Source organism: Larus michahellis, unplaced genomic scaffold (genome assembly GCF_964199755.1).
Source record: "Larus michahellis unplaced genomic scaffold, bLarMic1.1 SCAFFOLD_363, whole genome shotgun sequence".
NCBI classification, from domain to species: Eukaryota; Metazoa; Chordata; class Aves; order Charadriiformes; family Laridae; genus Larus; species Larus michahellis.
Window position 1 is genome coordinate 48,526 of NW_027436333.1, and position 21,856 is coordinate 70,381.

The window sequence follows — 21,856 nt, forward strand, 5'->3', positions numbered from 1 at the left end:
CGCTCCCAGTAACCTTCCAGTGGTCCCCAGTACTCCCAGTAACCTCCCAGTGGTCCTCAGTGCTTCAAGTAACTACCCCCCAGGACCCCCAGTAACCTCCCAGTGCTCCCAGTAAACCACCCAGTGATCCCCAGTGCTCCCAGTAACACCCCAGTGCTGTCAGTTGCCCTCCAGGGCTCCCAGTTATCCCCCAGTAACCCCCCCCCAGGGCTCCCAATTATCCTCCAGGACTTCCAGTTATCTCCCAGTAACCACCTAGCGCTCCCAGTAACACCCCCCAGCACTCCCAGTTACCCCCCCAGGGCTCCCAGTTATCGCCCAGTAACCCCCTCGTGCTCCCAGTAACCCTTCCCAGTGCCTGCTGTACCCCCACGGTGCCCCCAGTAACCGCCCCGCCCCCCCGAGTAATACCCTAGTGCTCCCGGTAACACCCCAGTACTCCCAGTTACCCCCCAAGACTCCCACTAGCCCCCTCGAGGGCTCCCAGTTACCCCCCAAGGCTCCCAGTAACCCCCCAGTGCTCCCAGTTCCCTCTCTGCCCCCACTCTTCTGCGCGGGCCCTTTAAGACCCCCCAAATCTCTTCAATGGGGACGGTGGGAACCGCCGCGGGACGCCCCGCCCCTATGCTAATGAGAGGGCGGGGCCAAGGGGCTTTAGGCGGTTCGATTAGCATAAGAGGCGTGGCGACGAGGCTTTAGGGGGCGTGGCCCGGCCCGGAGGGGGCGGAGCTCCGAGTCCATATAAGGCGGCGCGGCGGCAGCAGCGGGGAGTCGCGGGTTCGAGTCCCGGGGCGGAGCGGAGCGGAGCGAAGGGACAGCGGGAGGTTGAGGAGGAGGAGGAGGAGGAGGAGCGGGGGGGTGACACCGGGAACCGGGGAGGGGGGGGGTGTGACACCGGGAGTAGCTTGGCGGGGGGGTGGGGGGGATAACGGCGGAGCCCCCCACATGGCTCGGGACAAGGAGAAGCGGAGCTGCGGGCAGGTGCTGGCCGAGTGGAGGGCCTTCGTGTGGGACCCCCGGAGCCGCCAGTTCCTGGGCAGAACTGGCACCAGTTGGGGTAAGTTTGGGGGGGGGGGGAAGGATGCTTGGACACCCCCCCCCACCCCCCCGCCCCTTTTTGGGGGTTCAATGGGGGGAAACATCTCTGGGGTGCAATGGGGGGGGTTGCATAGGGACAGGCCCCCCCCCCCAAATTGGGGGCCGGGGGGGGGGGGGGGGTTGCACCTCTATAGGGGCGCGCTTGAGGGGGGGGGGCCTCAAACAGGGCCCCCCCCACTTATGGGTGCAATAGAGGGGGGTGTGGGGGCCCCCCCCCCATAGGGGTGCAGTGGGAAGTGGTTGCAGGGGGACATCCCCCCCCCCCCCAAAAATGGGGACGATGGAGTTGGGGGGCTGCGTAGGGCCCCCCCCCATGTGGGTGTAGCTGGGGGGGGGGGGGGCTGTAAAGGGCGTCCCCCCCCCCCCGGGGGTGCAACAGGAGGGAGTTTGTAAAGGTGTCCCCCCCCCCAATATGGGTGCAATGGGGGGGGGGGTGTTCATTGTGTCCCCCCCCATTATGGGTGCGATGCGGGGGGGGTTTACATAGAGCCCCCTCCATGTGGGTGCAATTCGGGGGGGGGGCTCCTTAGAGACCATCCCCCCCCGCCTCCCCCCCCCAGCTGCAACGCGGGGGCAGGGGGGAGTTGCACAGGGACACCCCCCCCCCATTGGGTTGCGATTGGGGATCCCCCCACTTTTTTTTTTTGGGGGGGGCATATTTACCCAGAGCCCCCCCCCCCCCATATGGGTGCAATGGGAGGGGGCTGCATAGAGCCCCCCCCCCGTTTTTTTTTTGGGGTGCAAGTGGGGACGGCCCGACAGCCCCCCCCTTCCCCCCCCCCAAAGGAGGCTGCAATGGGGCGGGGGGGGGAGCACTTTGGGGGGCGCAAAGGGGCGTTTTTTGGGGGGGGGCAGGGGGTGGTTTATGCCCCCCCCCCCCCCCCCCCCATCTGTCGCGCGGTGGCTGCAAAAGTAGGTCATGGTCAGGGGTGGGGGATGGGAGCGACGGGGACCCCCCCCCTGAGGAGGGGGGGGGGGAAATGACCAGATGGACACCCCCCGGGAGACCCCCCCCTTCCCCCCCCCCCCCCCCCTTTTAGCACAGATGGCTCGGGGGGGGAGGGGAGCAGGATTTGGGGTGTCTGGGGGGGGGGGGATTTAGGGGTCTGGGGAGGGGATTTGGGGGGTCAGGGGGATTTAGGGGGGTCTGGGGGGGATTTGGGGGGTCTGAGGGGGATTTAGGGGTGTCTGGGGGGCGTTTTGGGGGGGTTGGGGGCATTTGAGGGGTGTCCGGAAGGTTGAGGGGGGGGTATTTGATGATATCGGGGCAATTTCCTGGGTATTTGGGGGGTTTCGGGGGTCTTTGGGGGTTCGGGGCAGTTTTGTGGGTATTTGGGGGGGGTCTTTATGGCTCGGGGGCAGTTTTTGGGGCTATTTGAGGTGTTGAGGGCAATTTTTTGGGGGTATTTGATGTTGTCGGGGCAATTTCATGGTATTTGGGGGTTTCGGGGCAGTTTTGGGGGGTATTTGGGGTGTTGAGGGCAATTTTTGGGGGGTATTTGATGATATCGGGGCAATTTCCTGGGTACTTGGGGGGGTTCGGGGCAGGTTGGGGGGGGTATTTGGGGGGTTCGGGGCAGTTTTGAGTGTATTTGGGGGGGGTCTGTAGGGCTCGGGGGCAGTTTTGGGGGGTATTTGGGGTGTAGAGGGCAATTTTTTGGGGGTATTTGAGGATATCGGGGCAATTTCCTGGGTATTTGGGGGGGTTTCGGGGGATCTTTGGGGGGTTCGGGGCAGTTTTGTGGGTATTTGGGGGGGTGTCTTTATAGCTCGGGGGCAGTTTTTGGGGCTATTTGACGTGTTGAGGGCAATTTTTTGGGGGTATTTGATGATGTCGGGGCAATTTCATGGGTATTTGGGGGTTTCGGGGCAGTTTTGGGGGTATTTGGGGTGTTGAGGGCAATTTTGGGGGGGTATTTGATGATATCGGGGCAATTTCCTGGGTACTTGGGGGGGTTCGGGGCAGGTTGGGGGGGTATTTGGGGGGTTCGGAGCAGTTTTGAGTGTATTTGGGGGGGGTCTTTAGGGCTCGGGGGCAGTTTTGGGGGGTATTTGGGGTGTTGAGGGCAATTTTTTGGGGGTATTTGATGTTGTCGGGGCAATTTCATGGGTATTTGGGGGTTTTGGGGCAGTTTTGGGGGGTATTTGGGGGTTTTGGGGCAGTTTTGGGGGGTATTTGGGTGTTGAGGGCAATTTTTTGGGGGTATTTGAGGACATCGGGGCAATTTCCTGGGTATTTGGGGGTTTTGGGGGGTCTTTGGGGGGTTCGGGGCAGTTTTGTGGGTATTTGGGGGGGGTCTTTATGGCTCGGGGGCAGTTTTTGGGGATATTTGAGGTGTCGAGGGCAATTTTTTGGGGGGTATTTGATGATATCGGGGCAATTTCATGGGTATTGGGGAATTCGGGGCAGGTTGGGGGGGTATTTGGTGGGTTCGGGGCAGTTTTGAGTGTATTTGGGGGGGTCTTTATGGCTCGGGGGCAGTTTTTGGGGCTATTTGAGGTGTTGAGGGCAATTTTTTGGGGGTATTTGATGTTGTCGGGGCAATTTCATGGTATTTGGGGGTTTCGGGGCAGTTTTGGGGGGTATTTGGGGTGTTGAGGGCAATTTTTGGGGGGTATTTGATGATATCGGGGCAATTTAATGGGTATTTGGGGGGGTTCGGGGCAGGTTGGGGGGGGTATTTGGGGGGTTCGGGGCAGTTTTGAGTGTATTTGGGGGGGGGTCTGTAGGGCTCGGGGGCAGTTTTGGGGGGTATTTGGGGTGTAGAGGGCAATTTTTTGGGGGTATTTGAGGATATCGGGGCAATTTCCTGGGTATTTGGGGGGGTTTCGGGGGATCTTTGGGGGTTCGGGGCAGTTTTGTGGGTATTTGGGGGGTGTCTTTATAGCTCGGGGGCAGATTTTGGGGCTATTTGACGTGTTGAGGGCAATTTTTTGGGGGTATTTGATGATGTCGGGGCAATTTCATGGGTATTTGGGGGTTTCGGGGCATTTTGGGGGTATTTGGGGTGTTGAGGGCAATTTTGGGGGGGTATTTGATGATATCGGGGCAATTTCCTGGGTACTTGGGGGGGTTCGGGGCAGGTTGGGGGGGTATTTGGGGGGTTCGGGGCAGTTTTGAGTGTATTTGGGGGGGGTCTGTAGGGCTCGGGGGCAGTTTTGGGGGGTATTTGGGGTGTTGAGGGCAATTTTTTGGGGGTATTTAATGTTGTCGGGGCAATTTCATGGGTATTTGGGGGTTTTGGGGCAGTTTTGGGGGGTATTTGGGTGTTGAGGGCAATTTTTTGGGGGTATTTGAGGATATCGGGGCAATTTCCTGGGTATTTGGGGGGGGTTCGGGGGGTCTTTGGGGGTTCGGGGCAGTTTTGTGGGTATTTGGGGGGGGTCTTTATGGCTCGGGGGCAGTTTTTGGGGCTATTTGAGGTGTCGAGGGCAATTTTTTGGGGGGTATTTGATGATGTCGGGGCAATTTCATGAGTATTTAGGGGTTTCGGGGCAGTTTTTGGGGGTATTTGGGGTGTTGAGGGCAATTTTTGGGGGGTATTTGATGATATCGGGGCAATTTAATGGGTATTGGGGGATTCGGGGCAGGTTGGGGGGGTATTTGGGGGGTTCGGGGCAGTTTTGAGTGTATTTGGGGGGGGTCTGTAGGGCTCGGGAGCAGTTTTGGGGGGTATTTGGGGTGTTGAGGGCAATTTTGGGGGGGTATTTGAGGATATGGGGGCAATTTCCTGGGTATTTGGGGGCTTTTGGGGGGTCTTTGGGGGGTTCGGGGCAGTTTTGTGGGTATTTGGGGGGGGTCTTTATCGCTCGGGGGCAGTTTTTGGGGCTATTTGAGGTGTCGAGGGCAATTTTTTGGGGGTTATTTGATGGTGTCGGGGCAATTTCATGGGTATTTGGGGGTTTCGGGGCAGTGTTTTGGGGTATTTGGTGTATCGAGGGCAATTTTGGGGGGGTATTTGATGATATCGGGGCAATTTAATGGGTATTGGGGGATTTGGGGCAGGTTGGGGGGGTATCTGTGGGGTTCGGGGCAGTTTTTTGGGTATTTGGGGGGGGTCTTTATCGCTCGGGGGCAGTTTTTGGGGCTATTTGAGGTGTCGAGGGCAATTTTTTGGGGGTTATTTGATGGTGTCGGGGCAATTTCATGGGTATTTGGGGTTTTCGGGGCAGTGTTTTGGGGTATTTGGTGTATCGAGGGCAATTTTGGGGGGGTATTTGATGATATCGGGGCAATTTAATGGGTATTGGGGGATTTGGGGCAGGTTGGGGGGGTATCTGTGGGGTTCGGGGCAGTTTTGGGGCTATTTGAGGATATCGGGGCAATTTCCTGGGTATTTGGGGGGTTTCGGGGGGTCTTTGGGGGGTTGGGGGCAGTTTTTGGGGTTTTTTTGGGGGGGGGTTTAGGGCTTGGGGGCAGTTTTTGGGGCTATTTGAGGTGTTGAGGGCAATTTTTTGGGGGTATTTGAGGATATAGGGGCAATTTCATGGGTATTTGAGGGGGCTCTGGGGCAGTTTAGGGGGTGTTTGGGGGCTTCAGGGCAGTTTCTGGGGGTATTTGTGTCGGGGGGGGCAGTTAGGGGGGTATTTACCCCCAGTTTGACCCCCCCTAGACCTGATCCTACTCCTCTAAATGGGTTTATTTTGGGTGTTATGGACAATTTGGGGGAGGTTTGACCCCGGAGTGGGGCATTTTGGGGGAGTTTCTCCCCCTGGGGGGGGGTATTTACCCCCGGGGGGGCAACTAGGGGAGTATTTACCCCCAATTTTACCCCCCCAGACCTGATCCTACTCCTCCAAATGGGTTTATTTGGAGGGATTATGGACAATTTGGGAGATGTTTGACCGCGGAGGGGACATTTTGGGGGGGTTTCTCCCCCGGGGGGGGGGTATTTACCCCCGGGGGGGCAATTAGGGGAGTATTTACCCCCAATTTTACCCCCCCAGACCTGGTCCTACTCCTCTAAATGGGTTTATTTTGGGTGTTATGGACAATTTGGGGGACATTTGACCCCGGAGGGGGGCATTTTGGGGGAGTTTCTCCCCCTGGGGGGGGGTATTTACCCCCGGGGGGGTCAATTAGGGGAGTATTTACCCCACATTTTACCCCCCCAGACCTGATCCTACTCCTCTAAATGGGTTTATTTTGGGTGTTATGGACAATTTGGGGGACATTTGACCCCGGAGGGGGCATTTTGGGGGAGTTTCTCCTCCTGGGGGGGGGTATTTACCCCCGGGGGGGCAACTAGGGGGGGTAATTACCCCCTATTTTACCCCTCCCAGTCCTGATCCTGCTCTTCTAAATGGGTTTATTGGGGTGGAAATGGACAATTTGGGGGAGGTTTGACCGCGTAGGGGATGCTTTGGGGGGGGGTTCTGCCCCCGGGGGGGGTATTTACCCCCGGGGGGGCAACTAGGGGAGTATTTACCCCACATTTTACCCCCCCAGACCTGGTCCTACTCCTCCAAATGGGTTTATTTGGAGGGATTATGGACAATTTGGGAGATGTTTGACCGCGGAGGGGACATTTTGGGGGGGTTTCTCCCCCGGGGGGGGGGTATTTACCCCCGGGGGGGCAACTAGGGGAGTATTTACCCCCAATTTTACCCCCCCAGACCTGATCCTACTCCTCTAAATGGGTTTATTTTGGGTGTTATGGACAATTTGGGGGACATTTGACCCCGGAGGGGGCATTTTGGGGGAGTTTCTGCCCCCGGGGGGGGTATTTACCCCCGGGGGGGCAACTAGGGGGGGTATTTACCCCCAATTTTACCCCCCCAGACCGGGTCCTACTCCTCTAAATGGGTTTATTTGGGTGTTATGGACAATTTGGGGGAGGTTTGACCACGGAGTGGGGCATTTCGGGGGAGTTTCTGCCCCCGGGGGGGGGGTATTTACCCCCGGGGGGGCAACTAGGGGAGTATTTACCCCCAATTTTACCCCCCCAGACCGGGTCCTACTCCTCTAAATGGGTTTATTTTGGGTGTTATGGACAATTTGGGAGATGTTTGACCCCAGAGGGGACATTTTGGGGGGGTTTCTCCCCCCGGGAGGGGTATTTACCCCCGGGGGGGCAACTAGGGGGGGTAATTACCCCCTATTTTACCCCTCCCAGTCCTGATCCTGCTCTTCTAAATGGGTTTATTGGGGTGGAAATGGACAATTTGGGGGAGGTTTGACCGCGTAGGGGATGCTTTGGGGGGGGGGTTCTGCCCCCGGGGGGGGTATTTACCCCCAGGGGGGCAACTAGGGGAGTATTTACCCCACATTTTACCCCCCAGACCTGGTCCTACTCCTCCAAATGGGTTTATTTGGAGGGATTATGGACAATTTGGGAGATGTTTGACCCCGCAGGGGACATTTTGGGGGAGTTTCTGCCCCCGGGGGGGGGTATTTACCCCCGGGGGGGGCAACTAGGGGAGTATTTACCCCCAATTTTACCCCCCCAGACCTGATCCTACTCCTCTAAATGGGTTTATTTTGGGTGTTATGGACAATTTGGGGGACATTTGACCCCGCAGGGGACATTTTGGGGGAGTTTCTCCCCCTGGGGGGGGGTATTTACCCCCGGGGGGGCAACTAGGGGGGGTAATTACCCCCTATTTTACCCCCCCCAGGCCTGATCCTGCTCTTCTACCTGGTTTTCTACGGGTTCCTGGCCGGGCTCTTCGCTCTCACCATGTGGGTGATGCTGCAGAGCGTCGACCCCCACGTCCCCAAGTACCAGGACCGGCTGGTCACCCCCGGTGCGCACGAGGGCTCGCACGAGGGCTCGCACGAGGGGGGTCCCCTCCCACGGGGGGGGCACTCGGGCGGGGACGGCGGGGGGGTGACGGGGGAGGGGGTTTACGATGGGCCTCGTCGGCTCTGGAAGGCACCGGCCCTCGCGCCAGGGGTGCCTTGCACGAGGGTTCGCACGAGGGGTGCCTTGCACCGGCCCTCGCACGAGGGGTCCTCTGGCACGAGGGGACTCGGCTGGGGACGGGTGATTTTGGGGGTGATAAAGGGGTCGGGGGTGCCATGGGCGGCCTCGACACCCCCGGAGTGCGCCGGCCCTCGCACGAGGAGTCCCTTGCACGAGGGTTTGCACGAGGAGGTCCTCAGAGGGGGGCTTGCACGAGGGGCGCCTTGCACCGGCCCTCGCACGAGGGGTCCCCTCGCACAAGGGGACTTTGGGGGGGGGTGATAAAGGGGTTGCGGGTGCCATGGGCGGCCTCGTCACCCCCACAGTGCGCCGGCCCTCGCACGAGGAGCCCCTTGCACGAGAGCTCGCACGAGGGGGTCCTCAGAGGAGGTTTGCACGAGTCCCTTCGCACGAGGGAACTCGGGGGACGGGGGGTTGATGGCGGGGGGGGGGTGTGAAGGGCAGCCTCACCACCCCCAGCCCAGCTCTTGCACAAGGGTCTTCGCACGGAGCCTTGCACGAGGGCCTGCTGTCGTGCCTTGCACGGCTGTTACACCTCGTGCGAGGCACGTCCCCGTGCAAGATGCGTCCTTGTGCCAGACCCCTGTGCGAGGCGTGTCCCTGTATGTGTCCTCGTGCAAGCCGTGTCCCCGTGCGAGGCCCCCGCGCCAGGCGTGTCCCCACGTGTGTCCCCGTGCGAGGTCCCCACGTGTGTCCTCGTGCAAGGCATGTCCCCGTGCAAGTTCCCTGCGCGTGCCCTCGTGCACGGCGTGTCCCCATGCTTGTCCTCGTGCGAGGCGTGTCCCCACGTGCGTCCCCGTGCAAGGTCCCCACGCGTGTCCCCGTGCCAGGCGTGTCCCTGCGCAAGGCCCCCGTGCGAGACCCTCGTGCGAGGCGTGTCCCCACGTGTGTCCTCGTGCGAGGCGTGTCCCTGTGCAATGCGGGTCCCCACACATGTCCCCGTGCGAGGCCCCTGTGCAAGACGCGTCCCCACACACGTCCCCGTGGGAGGTCCCCACGCGTGTCCCCGTGCGAGGCGCGTCCCCGTGCGAAGCCCTCATGTGTGTCCCCGTGCGAGGCCCCTGTGCAAGGCGTGTCTCCATGTGTGTCCCCGTGCAAGACGTGTCCCCACACGCGTCCCCGTGCGAGGCGTGTCCCCATGCGAGGTCCCCACGCGTGTCCCCGTGCAAGGCCCCTGTGCAAGGCGTGTCCCCACGCATGTCCCCGTGCGAGGCATGTCCCCGTGCGAGGTCCCCACACGTGTCCCCGTGCGAGGCATGTCCCCGTGCGAGGTCCCCACGCGTGTCCCCGTGCGAGGCATGTCCCCGTGCGAGGTCCCCACGCGTGTCCCCGTGCGAGGCATGTCCCCGTGCGAGGTCCCCACGCGTGTCCCCGTGCGAGGCGTGTCCCTGTGCGAGGTCCCCACACGTCTCCCCGTGCGAGGCGTGTCCCCGTGCGAGGTCCCCACGCGTGTCCCCGTGCGAGGCGCGACCCCGTGCGAGGTCCCCACGCGTGTCCCCGTGCGAGGCGTGTCCCCGTGCGAGGTCCCCACACGTGTCCCCGTGCGAGGCGTGTCCCCGTGCGAGGTCCCCACGCGTGTCCCCGTGCGAGGCGCGGCCCCGTGCGAGGTCCCCACGCGTGTCCCCGTGCGAGGCGCGGCCCCGTGCGAGGTCCCCACGCGTGTCCCCGTGCGAGGCCCCCGTGCGAGGCGTGTCCCCGTGCGCAGGGATGATGATCCGCCCGCGCGCCGAGGGGCTCGATGTCACCTTCAACGTCACCCAGAGCCAGACCTGGCGGCACTACGTCCGCGCCCTGCACCAGTTCCTCGAGCGTGAGTGCACTGGGAGGGACTGGGAGGGCACTGGGAGGGACTGGGAGGGGACCAGAAGGGGCTGGGACAGGCTGAGGGGGCACTGGAACGGACTGGGTTGTACTGGGAGGGCTCTAGTCCATACTGGGAGACACTGGGAGGGCACTAGTCCATACTGGGAGACACTGGGAGGACCCTAATCCATACTGGGAGGCCCCCAATCCATACTGGGCGTCACTGGGAGGACCCAAATCCATACTGGGAGGCACTGGGAGGACCCTAATCCACACTGGGAGGACCCTAATCCATACTGGGAGGGTTCTGGTCCCTACTGTGAGGACCCAAATCCATACTGGGAGGCACTGGGAGGGCCCTAATCCATACTGGGAGGGCTCTGGTCCCTACTGGGCGGCATTGGGACGCCCCTAATCCATACTGGGAGGCACTGGGAGGACCCCAATCCATACTGGGAGGACCCTAAACCGTACTGGGAAGCACTGGGAGAGCCCTAATCTGTACTGAGAGGGCTCTGGTCCCTACTGGGAGGCACTGGGAGGGCCCTAATCTGTACTGGGAGGGCTCTGGTCCCTACTGGGAGGCACTGGGAGCACCCCAATCCATACTGGGAGGCACTGGGAGGGCCCTAATCCATACTGGGAGGGCTCTGGTCCCTACTGGGCGGCATTGGGAGGCCCCTAATCCATACTGGGAGGCACTGGGAGGACCCCAATCCATACTGGGAGGACCCTAAACCGTACTGGGAAGCACTGGGAGAGCCCTAATCTGTACTGGGAGGGCTCTGGTCCCTACTGGGAGGCACTGGGAGCACCCCAATCCATACTGGGAGGCACTGGGAGGGCCCTAATCCATACTGGGAGGGCTCTGGTCCCTACTGGGCGGCATTGGGACGCCCCTAATCCATACTGGGAGGCACTGGGAGGACCCCAATCCATACTGGGAGGACCCTAAACCGTACTGGGAAGCACTGGGAGAGCCCTAATCTGTACTGGGAGGGCTCTGGTCCCTACTGGAAGGCACTGGGAGCACCCAAATCCATACTGGGAGGGCTCTGGTCCATAGTGGGAGACACTGGGAGGACCCCAATCCATACTGGGAGGGCTCTAGTCCATGCTGGGAGGCACTGGGAGGACCCAAATCCATACTGGAAGGACCCTAATCCATAGTGGGAGGGCTCTGGTCCCTACTGGGCATCACTGGGAGGCACTGGGAGGACCCTAATCCACACTGGGAGGACCCTAATCCATACTGGGAGGGCTCTGGTCCCTACTGGGAGGCACTGGGAGCACCCGAATCCATACTGGGAGGGCTCTAGTCCATGCTGGGAGGCACTGGGAGGGCCCTAATCCATACTGGGAGGCACTGGGAGGACCCAAATCCATACTGGAAGGACCCTAATCCATAGCGGGAGGGCTCTGGTCCCTACTGGGCATCACTGGGAGGCACTGGGAGGACCCAAATCCATACTGGGAGGACCCTAAACCGTACTGGGAAGCACTGGGAGAGCCCTAATCTGTACTGGGAGGGCTCTGGTCCGCACTGGGAGGACCCAAATCCATACTGGGAGGCACTGGGAAGACCCAATCCATACTGGGAGGACCTTAATCCCTACTGGGAGACACTGGGAGGACCTAAATCCATACTGGGAAGACCCTAATCCATAGTGGGAGGCCCCTAATCCATAGTGGGAGGCACTGGGAGGACCCAAATCTATCCTGGGAGGACTCTGGTCCCTACTGGGAGGCACTGGGAGGACCTAAATCCATACTGGGAGGGCTCTGGTCCCTACTGGGAGGCAGTGGGAGGACCTAAATCCATACTGGGAGGGCTCTGGTCCCTACTGGGAGGCACTGGGAGGACCGAAATCCATACTGGGAAGACCCTAATCCATAGTGGGAGGCCCCTAATCCATAGTGGGAGGCACTGGGAGGACCCAAATCCATACTGGAAGGACCCTAATCCATAGCGGGAGGGCTCTGGTCCCTACTGGGCATCACTGGGAGGCACTGGGAGGACCCAAATCCATACTGGGAGGACCCTAAACCGTACTGGGAAGCACTGGGAGAGCCCTAATCTGTACTGGGAGGGCTCTGGTCCCTACTGGGAGGCACTGGGAGCACCCAAATCCATACTGGGAGGGCTCTGGTCCTTACTGTGAGGCACTGGGAGGATCCCAATCCATACTGGGAGGGCTCTAGTCCATGCTGGGAGGCACTGGGAGGGCCCTAATCCATACTGGGAGTACCCTAAACCATACTGGGAAGCACTGGGAGAGCCCTAATCTGTACTGGAAGGGTTCTGGTCCCTACTGGAAGGCACTGGGAGCACCCAAATCCGTACTGGGAGGGCTCTGGTCCCTACTGGGAGGCACTGGGAGCACCCAAATCCATACTGGGAGGGCTCTGGTCCCTACTGGGAGGCACTGGGAGGACCCAAATCCCTACTGGGAGGCACTGGGAGGACCCAATCCATACTGGGAGGACCTTAATGCATACTGGGAAGCACTGGGAGGACCCAAATCCATCCCGGGAGGACTCTGGTCCCTACTGGGAGGCACTGGGAGGACCTAAATCCATACTGGGAGGCACTGTGAGGACCTAAATCCATACTGGGAGGGCTCTGGTCCCTACTGGGAGGCACTGGGAGGACCTAAATCCATCTGGGAAGACCCTAATCCATAGTGGGAGGCCCCTAATCCATAGTGGGAGGCCCCTAATCCATACTGGGAGGCACTGGGAGGACCCAAATCCATCCCGGGAGGACTCCGGTCCCTACTGGGCGGGCACTGGGCGGGCACTGGGGGGCACTGGTGCCGGAGCCGGTGCGAGCGGGTGCTGGGCGCAGCGTACAACGACAGCGTGCAGGCCGCCCGCAACGCCGCCTGCGTCCCCGGCCGCTACAACGAGCAGCCGGACGACAGCGTCCCCAACTACCCCAAACGCGCCTGTCGCTTCAACCGCTCCCTGCTGGGGCCCTGCGCCGGCCTGGCCCCCGCCGACGACTACGGCTACGGCGCCGGCACCCCCTGCGTCCTCCTCAAGGTCAACCGGGTGAGCTGGGGGGCGCTGGGAAGGACTGGGAGGCACTGGGAGGGCTGGGGCGGCATCTGCTCATGGCGTTGTATGGCACTGGGAGGCACTGGATGGGACTGGGAGGCACTGGGAAGGACTGGGAGGCACTGGGATGGTGCTGGTGCAACGCAATGTCATGTGGCATGGCACTGGGAGGCACTGGGAGGCACTGGGAGGGCTGGGCTGGCGTCTGCTGCATTGCATTGTATGGCACTGGGAGGCACTGGATGGGACTGGGAGGCACTGGGAGACACTGGGAGGCACTGGGATGGTGCTGGTGCAGGGGGTTGCAGCGCAATGTCGTCTTGCATGGCACTGGGAGGGACTGGGAGGCACGGGGACGGTGCCTGGTGCAATGCAATGTCATGTGGCATGGGACTGGGAGGCACTGGGAAGGACTGGGAGGCATTGGGATGGTGCTGGTGCAATGCGATGTCGTGTGGCATGGCACTGGGAGGCACTGGGAGGCACTGGGAGGGCTGGGCTGGCGTCTGCTGCATTGCATTGTATGGCACTGGGAGGCACTGGGAAGGACTGGGAGGCACTGGGAGCCAGTGGGATGGTGCTGGTGCAATGCAATGTCATGTGGCATGGCACTGGGAGGCACTGGGAAGGACTGGGAGCCAGTGGGATGGTGCTGGTGCAATGCAGCATCATGTGACATGTCACTGGGAAGGACTGGGAGGCACTGGGAGGGCTGGGGCGGCATCTGCTCATGGCGTTGTATGGCACTGGGAGGCACTGGATGGGACTGGGAGGCACTGGGAGACACTGGGATGGTGCTGGTGCAATGCAATGTCATGTGGCATGGCACTGGGAAGGACTGGGAGGCACTGGGAGGCACTGGGAGGGCTGGGCCGGCGTCTGCTGCATTGCATTGTATGGCACTGGGAGGCACTGGATGGGACTGGGAGGCACTGGGAAGGACTGGGAGCCAGTGGGATGGTGCTGGTGCAATGCAGCATCATGTGACATGTCACTGGGAAGGACTGGGAGGCACTGGGAGGGCTGGGGCGGCATCTGCTCATGGCGTTGTATGGCACTGGGAGGCACTGGATGGGACTGGGAGGCACTGGGAGGGACTGGGAGCCACTGAGATGGTGCTGGTGCAATGCAATGTCATGCGGCATAGGACTGGGAGGCACTGGGAAGGACTGGGAGGCACTGGGAGGGCCGGGGCGGCGTCGGCTGCATGGCATTGTATGGCACTGGGAGGCACTGGGAAGGACTGGGAGGCACTGGGACGGTGCCTGGTGCAATGTGATCTCATGTGGCACGGCACTGGGAGGCACTGGGAAGGACTGGGAGCCACTGGGATGGTGCTGGTGCAATGCAATGTCATGTGGCATGGCACTGGGAAGGACTGGGAGGCACTGGGAGGGCTGGGCCGGCGTCTGCTGCATTGCATTGTATGGCACTGGGAGGCACTGGATGGGACTGGGAGGCACTGGGAAGGACTGGGAGGCACTGGGAGCACTGGGATGGTGCTGGCGCAATGCAATGTCATGCGGCATGGGACTGGGAGGCACTGGGAGACACTGGGAGGCACTGGGAGGGTGCCTGGTGCAATGTGATCTCATGTGGCATGGCACTGGGAGGGACTGGGAGGCACTGGGAAGGACTGGGAGGCACTGGGAGGCACTGGGAGGGCTGGGCTGGCATCTGCTGCCTTGCATTGTATGGCACTGGGAGGCACTGGGAGGCACTGGGAAGGACTGGGAGCCAGTGGGATGGTGCTGGTGCAATGCAATGTCATGTGGCATGGGACTGGGAGGCACTGGGAGCACTGGGAGGCACTGGGAGGGTGCTGGTGCAATGCAGCATCATGTGACATGTCACTGGGAAGGACTGGGAGGCACTGGGAGGGCTGGGGCGGCGTCTGCTCATGGCGTTGTATGGCACTGGGAGGCACTGGATGGGACTGGGAGGCACTGGGAGACACTGGGATGGTGCTGGTGCAATGCAATGTCATGTGGCATGGCACTGGGAGGCACTGGGAAGGACTGGGAGGCACTGGGAGGGCTGGGCTGGCGTCTGCTGCATTGCATTGTATGGCACTGGGAGGCACTGGATGGGACTGGGAGGCACTGGGAAGGACTGGGAGCCAGTGGGATGGTGCTGGTGCAATGCAGCATCATGTGACATGTCACTGGGAAGGACTGGGAGGCACTGGGAGGGCTGGGGCGGCATCTGCTCATGGCGTTGTATGGCACTGGGAGGCACTGGATGGGACTGGGAGGCACTGGGAAGGACTGGGAGGCACTGGGAGGGCTGGGGCGGCGTCTGCTGCATGGCGTTGTATGGCACTGGGAGGCACTGGGAAGGACTGGGAGGCACTGGGACGGTGCCTGGTGCAATGTGATCTCATGTGGCACGGCACTGGGAGGCACTGGGAAGGACTGGGAGCCACTGGGATGGTGCTGGTGCAATGCAATGTCATGTGGCATGGCACTGGGAGGCACTGGGAGGCACTGGGAGGCACTGGGAGGCACTGGGAGGGCTGGGCCGGCGTCTGCTGCATTGCATTGTATGGCACTGGGAGGCACTGGATGGGACTGGGAGGCACTGGGAAGGACTGGGAGGCACTGGGAGCACTGGGATGGTGCTGGCGCAATGCAATGTCATGCGGCATGGGACTGGGAGGCACTGGGAGACACTGGGAGGCACTGGGAGGGTGCCTGGTGCAATGTGATCTCATGTGGCATGGCACTGGGAGGGACTGGGAGGCACTGGGAAGGACTGGGAGGCACTGGGAGGCACTGGGAGGGCTGGGCTGGCGTCTGCTGCCTTGCATTGTATGGCACTGGGAGGCACTGGGAAGGACTGGGAGCCAGTGGGATGGTGCTGGTGCAATGCAATGTCATGTGGCATGGGACTGGGAGGCACTGGGAGCACTGGGAGGCACTGGGAGGGTGCTGGTGCAATGCAGCATCATGTAACATGTCACTGGGAAGGACTGGGAGGCACTGGGAGGGCTGGGGCGGCATCTGCTCATGGCGTTGTATGGCACTGGGAGGCACTGGATGGGACTGGGAGGCACTGGGAGCACTGGGATGGTGCTGGTGCAATGCAGTGTCATGCGGCATGGGACTGGGAGGCACTGGGAAGGACTGGGAGGCACTGGGAGGGTGCCTGGTGCAATGTGATCTCATGTGGCATGGCACTGGGAGACACTGGGAAGGACTGGGAGGCACTGGGAGGGCCGGGGTGGCGTTGGCTGCATGGCGTTGTATGGCACTGGGAGGCACTGGGAGGGACTGGGAGGCACTGGGAAGGACTGGGAGCACTGGGATGGTGCTGGTGCAATGCAATGTCATGCGGCATGGGACTGGGAGGCACTGGGAGACACTGGGAGGCACTGGGAGGGTGCCTGGTGCAATGTGATCTCATGTGGCATGGCACTGGGAGGGACTGGGAGGCACTGGGAGGGACTGGGAGGCACTGGGAGGGCTGGGGCGGTGTCTGCTGCCTTGCCTTGTATGGGACTGGGAGGGACTGGGAGCACTGGGAGGGTGCCCCGCGCAGTGCCCTTGTGGCACTTGGCCGTGCACTGGATGGCACTGGGCCGTACTGGGAGGCACTGGGAGGCACTGGGCGGCCTCGTTAACCCTTCGTTTCCCGCAGGTCATTAACTTCTTCCCGGGGATGAACAAGAGCATCAACGTCGCCTGCGCCGCAAAGGTGACACCCCCGTCACCCCCCCCCGGTGTCACCCCCCCCCCCCCGGTGTCACCCTCGTGTCACACCCCCCCCCCGGTGTCACCTCCCCCTGTGTCACCCCCACCCCGTGTCACCCACCCCCTTGTGTCACACCCCCCCCCCCGGTGTCACCTCCCCCCGTGTCACCTCCCCAACACCCCCCGGTGTCAACCCCCCCCCCGTGTCACCCCCCCCAGTGTCACCTCTAGTGTCCCCCACGTGTCCCCTTGTCACTTCCAGTGTCCCCAGTGTCACCCCCCAGTGTCCCCCTGTCACCTGTATTGTCACTGTCCCCCGTGTCCCTCCCGTGTCCCCTCACGTCCCCTCCAGTGTCCCCCGTGTCCCCATGTCCCCTCTAGTGCTCGTGTCCCCCCCGTGTCACCTCCAGTGTCCCCCCCGTGTCCCTCTCTGTCCCCCCGCAGTGTCATCTGCGTCCCCGTGCCACCCCTTGTGTCCCCGTTTGGTGTCCCCGTGTGTCCCCCGTGTCCCCTCCAGTGTCCCCATCGGTGTCCTCAGTGTCCCCTCCAGTGTCATCTGTGTCCCCATGTCCCCATCTGTGTCCCCCATGTCCCCTCCAGTGTCCCCAAGTCCTGTCCAGTGTCCCCCCAAGCGTCCCCGGGTGACCCCCTGTGTCATCTGTGTCCCCGTGTCACCCCTCGTGTCCCCATCTTGTCCCCCCAAGTGTCCCCAGTGTCCCCCTTTGTCCCCCCCCAGTGTCACCGGTGTCCCCATGTCACCCCTTGTGTCCCCATCGGTGTCCCCGTCGGTGTCCCCCGTGTCCCTTTGGGTGTCCCCCCCCCCCCCGCCCCGTCACCTCAGTGTCCCCAAATGTCCCCGACGTCCCCCCTCACTCTCTCTTGTCTCTCCCCAGCGGCCCCGGGTGAAGGGTGACCTGGTAAGGGAGGGGGTCCCCCCCCCGTAGCACCCCCAAAACCTGCTGAATTCGCCCCAAACTCCTGCTGGGAGCCCCCAGATCCGCTCGTTTCCCCCCAAAAGCCGCTAGTTTCACCCCAAAATGCTGCTGGGTGCCCCAAAACCTGCTGGTTTCACCCCAAAATCCTTCTAGGTGCCAGAAAATAGGCTGGTTTCACCCCAAACTCCTGCTGGGAGGCCCAAAATCTGCTGAATTCACCCCAAACTCCTGCTGGGAGCCCCAAAATCTGCTGGTTTCACCCCAAACTGCTGCTGGGAGCCCCAAAATCTGCTGAATTCACCCCAAAATCCTGCTGGGAGACCCAAAACCTGCTGTTTTCACCCCAAAATCTGCTGGTTTCACCCCAAAGTCCTGCTGGGAGCTCCGAAATGTGCTGAATTCACCCCAAAATCCTTCTGGAAGCCCCAAAACCTCCTGAATTCACCCCCAAATCCTGCTGGGAGGCCCAAAATCTGCTCGTTTCAGCCCAAAATCCTTCTAGGTGCCCCAAAACCTGCTGGTTTCACCCCAAACTCCTGCTGGGAGCCCCAAAACCTGCTTGTTTCACCCCAAAATCCTTCTAGGTGCCAGAAAATAGGCTAGTTTCACCCCAAACTCCTGCTGGGAGCCCCAAAATCTGCCGAATTCACCCCAAAATCTGCTGGTTTCACCCCAAACTCCTGCTGGGAGTCCCCAAAATCTGCTCGTTTCACCCCAAAATCTGCTGGTTTCACCCCAAACTCCTGCTGGGAGTCCCAAAATCTGCTCGTTTCACCCCAAAGTCCTGCTGGGAGCTCCAAAATGTGCTGAATTCACCCCAAAATCCTGCTGGGAGACCCAAAACCTCCTGAATTCACCCCAAAATCCTGCTGGGAGACCCAAAACCTGCTCGTTTCACCCCACAATCCTGGTGGGAGACCCAAATCTTGCTGGTTTCACCCCAAAATCTGCTGGTTTTATCCCAAAATCCGCTGGTTTTATCCCAAAATCCTGCTGGGAGACCCAAAATCTGCTGGTTTCACCCCAAACTTCTGCTGGGTGCTCCAAAATGTGCTGAATTCACCCCAAACTCCTGCTGGGAGCCCCAAAACCTCCTGAATTCACCCCAAACTCCTGCTGGGAGCCCCAAAATCTGCTGGTTTCACCCCAAAATGCTGCTGGGTGCCCTGATGTCCCGTGTCCCCGATGTCCCCAATGCCCCTGATGTCCCCAATGTCCCCCCCACGTCCCCGCTGTCCCCATCCCGTGTCCCCCCCGATGTCCCCCCCGCTGTCCCCGTCCCCGATGTCCCCGATGTCCCCGATGTCCCCCCCCCCACGTCCCCGCTGGCCCCCCCAATGTCCCCCCGATGTCCCCGCTGGCCCCATCCCATGTCCCCGATGTCCCCCCCCACGTCCTTGCTGTCCCCATCTCATGTCCCCCCCGCTGTCCCCAATGTCCCCCCCACGTCCCCGCTGTCCCCATCCCATGTCCCCCCGATGTCCCCAATGTCCCCCCGATGTCCCCAATGTCCCCCCCCAAGTCCTCGCTGTCCCCATCCCATGTCCCCCCGATGTCCCCAATGTCCCCCGCCGCGTCCTTGCTGTCCCCGTCCCGTCCCCCCGATGTCCCCGATGTCCCCAATGTCCCCCCCCACATCCCCGTTGTCCCCGTGCCGTGTCCCCCCCGCTGTCCCCAATGTCCCCCCCGCTGTCCCCATCCCGTGTCCCTGATGTCCCCAATGTCCCCCGCGATGTCCCCTCTGTCCCCATCCCGTGTCTCCCCCCGGTCCCTGATGTCCCCCCCATGTCCCTGCTGTCCCCATCTCATGTCCCCCACGCTGTCCCCAATGTCCCTCCCCCACGTCGCCGCTGTCCCCGGCCCGTGTCCCCCCCGATGTCCCCAATGTCCCCCCCCACGTCCTCGCTGTCCCCATCCCATGTCCCCCCCGATGTCCCCAATGTCCCCCGCCGCGTCCTTGCTGTCCCCGGCCCGTCCCCCCGATGTCCCCGATGTCCCTGATGTCCCCAATGTCCCCCCCCACATCCCCGTTGTCCCCGCTGTCCCCCCCGCTGTCCCCAATGTCCCCCCCCGCTGTCCCCATCCCGTGTCCCCGATGTCCCCGATGTCCCCAATGTCCCCCGCGATGTCCCCTCTGTCCCCATCCCGTGTCTCCCCCCGGTCCCTGATGTCCCCCCCCGTGTCCCCGCTGTCCCCATCTCATGTCCCCCACGCTGTCCCCGATGTCCCCCCCACGTCGCCGCTGTCCCCGTCCCGTGTCCCCCCCGATGTCCCCCCCGCGCTGTCCCCGTCCCGTGTCCCCCCCGCTGTCCCCAATGTCCCCCCCCCGATGTCCCCGCTGTCCCCGTCCCGTTGACGTTCTCTCTCTCGCCGGCCGCGGGGCGCAGGGACAGACGGCCGCCAGCGTAAGGGGCCTGGGGGGGGCACTGGGACAAACTGGGGGGCACTGGGGCGGATGGAGGGGGGGATATGGGGGTCCTGGGGGGGCTACTGGGGGGGTTTCGGGGGCACTGGGGCAAACTGGGGGCACTGGGAGGGGGACGGGGGGGGATATGGGGGTCCTGGGGGGGGGGGGGGCTTGGAGGCCTTGAGGGGGTTATTGGGGGGCACTGGGACGAACTGGGGGGCACTGGGGCGGATGGAGGGGGGATATGGGGGTCCTGGGGGGGCTACTGGGAGGGTTTCGGGGGCACTGGGGCAAACTGGGGGCACTGGGAGGGGGGACGGGGGGATATGGGGGTCTGGGGGGGGGGTGGGGGCTTGGAGGCCTTGAGGGGTTATTGGGGGGCACTGGGACGAACTGGGGGGCACTGGGGCGGATGGGGGGGGGATATGGGGGTCCTGGGGGGGCTACTGGGGGGGTTTCGGGGGCACTGGGGCAAACTGGGGCACTGGGAGGGGGGACGGGGGGGGATATGGGCGTCCTGGGGGGGGGGGTGGGGGCTTGGAGGCCTTGAGGGGGTTATTGGGGGGGCACTGGGACGAACTGGGGGGCACTGGGGCGGATGGAGGGGGGATATGGGGGTCCTGGGGGGGCTACTGGGGGGGTTTCGGGGCACTGGGGCAAACTGGGGGGCACTGGGGGGGGGGGGGATTTGGGGGTCCTTGGGGGGCTACTGGGGGGGTTTCGGGGGCACTGGGATAAACTGGGGGGCACTGGGAGGGGGGACGGGGGGGATATGGGGGTCCTGGGGGGGGCTTGGAGACCTGGGGGGTTATTAGGAGGAGTTGGGGGGCACTGGGATAAACTGGGGGGCACTGGGGGGGGGACGGGGTGGGATATGGGTGTCCTGGGGGGCTTGGAGGCCTTGAGGGGGTTATTGGGGGGCACTGGGACGAACTGGGGGGCACTGGGAGGGGGGACGGGGGGGATATGGGGGTCTGGGGTGGGGGGGAGGCTTGGAGGCCTTTTGGGGGGGGGTTATTGGGAGGGTTGGGGGAGAACTGGGATGAACTGGGGGCACTGGCGTGGATGGGGGGGATATGGGGGTCTGGGGGGGGGGACTTGGAGGCCTTGGGGGGGGGGTTATTGGGACGAACTGGGGGGGCACTGGTTTAAACTGGGGGGCACTGGGGTGGATGGGGGGCGGGATAGGGGGGCTTGGAGGCCTTTGGGGGGGGGGGGTTGGTTATGGGGAGGGGGGTACATGGGGGTCCCTGCCCGGGGGGGGTGTGTGTATCTGGTGGTGGGGGGGGGGTATGTGTGTGTCTTGGGGGGGGGGGGGCATTTAGCGGGGGGGGGGGGGGCGTCTCTGAAGCATATGGGGGGGGGGGTTTGGCGGGGGTATTAAAGTGGGGGGGGGGTTATTTAAGGGGGGCGGGTGGTGTCCAAGTGGGGTTATTTGGGCGGGGGGGGGGGGGGGGGGCGTATTTAAGGGGGGGTGTGTGTCATTGGGGAGGAAAATTGGGGGGGGGGGGGGTATGTAAGGGAATATTTGGGGGGGGGGGGGATATTCACCACCACCCCCCCCGCCGTATGGGGGAAGGAGTGGGGGGGGGGACACACATCAGTGACACCCCCCCCCCCCCCCCCCAATATGTGTCCCCCCCGCAGCGGGAGGAAGACGCCGCCCTCCTGGGCCCCCTCCAGCTCTTCCCCCCCAACGGCTCCATCGACCTCATGTATTTCCCCTACTACGGCAAGAGAGTCCATGTGAGCTCCCGGGGGGGGGCACATGGGGGGGGGGGGGGGCATGGGGGGGGTGTCCCCAAAACCTGGGATCCCTTTGTGGGGGGGGGGGGGGGAGGGGGGCACACCCCAACGGCTGCTTCCCCTGGGAGGCGAATAGCTGGGTCCCCCCCCCCACCCCGACCCCTTGTTTGGGGGGGGGAGGAGGAATTT

General features: G+C 62.5%; 1 protein-coding gene across 1 annotated transcript; it reads left to right on the forward strand.

Moving 5' to 3' along the window:
- Positions 1–776: 776 nt before the first annotated feature.
- On the forward strand, positions 777–21,853 carry LOC141737221 (sodium/potassium-transporting ATPase subunit beta-2-like; the record flags this gene model as incomplete). Its single annotated transcript, XM_074571867.1, has 6 exons — positions 777–1,057; positions 7,717–7,845; positions 9,730–9,834; positions 12,676–12,881; positions 16,527–16,583; positions 21,569–21,853. Coding segments are annotated over exons 1-6 (894 nt in total), but the record flags the coding sequence as incomplete, so codon positions are not given.
- Between the last annotated feature and the right edge of the window lie 3 nt (positions 21,854–21,856).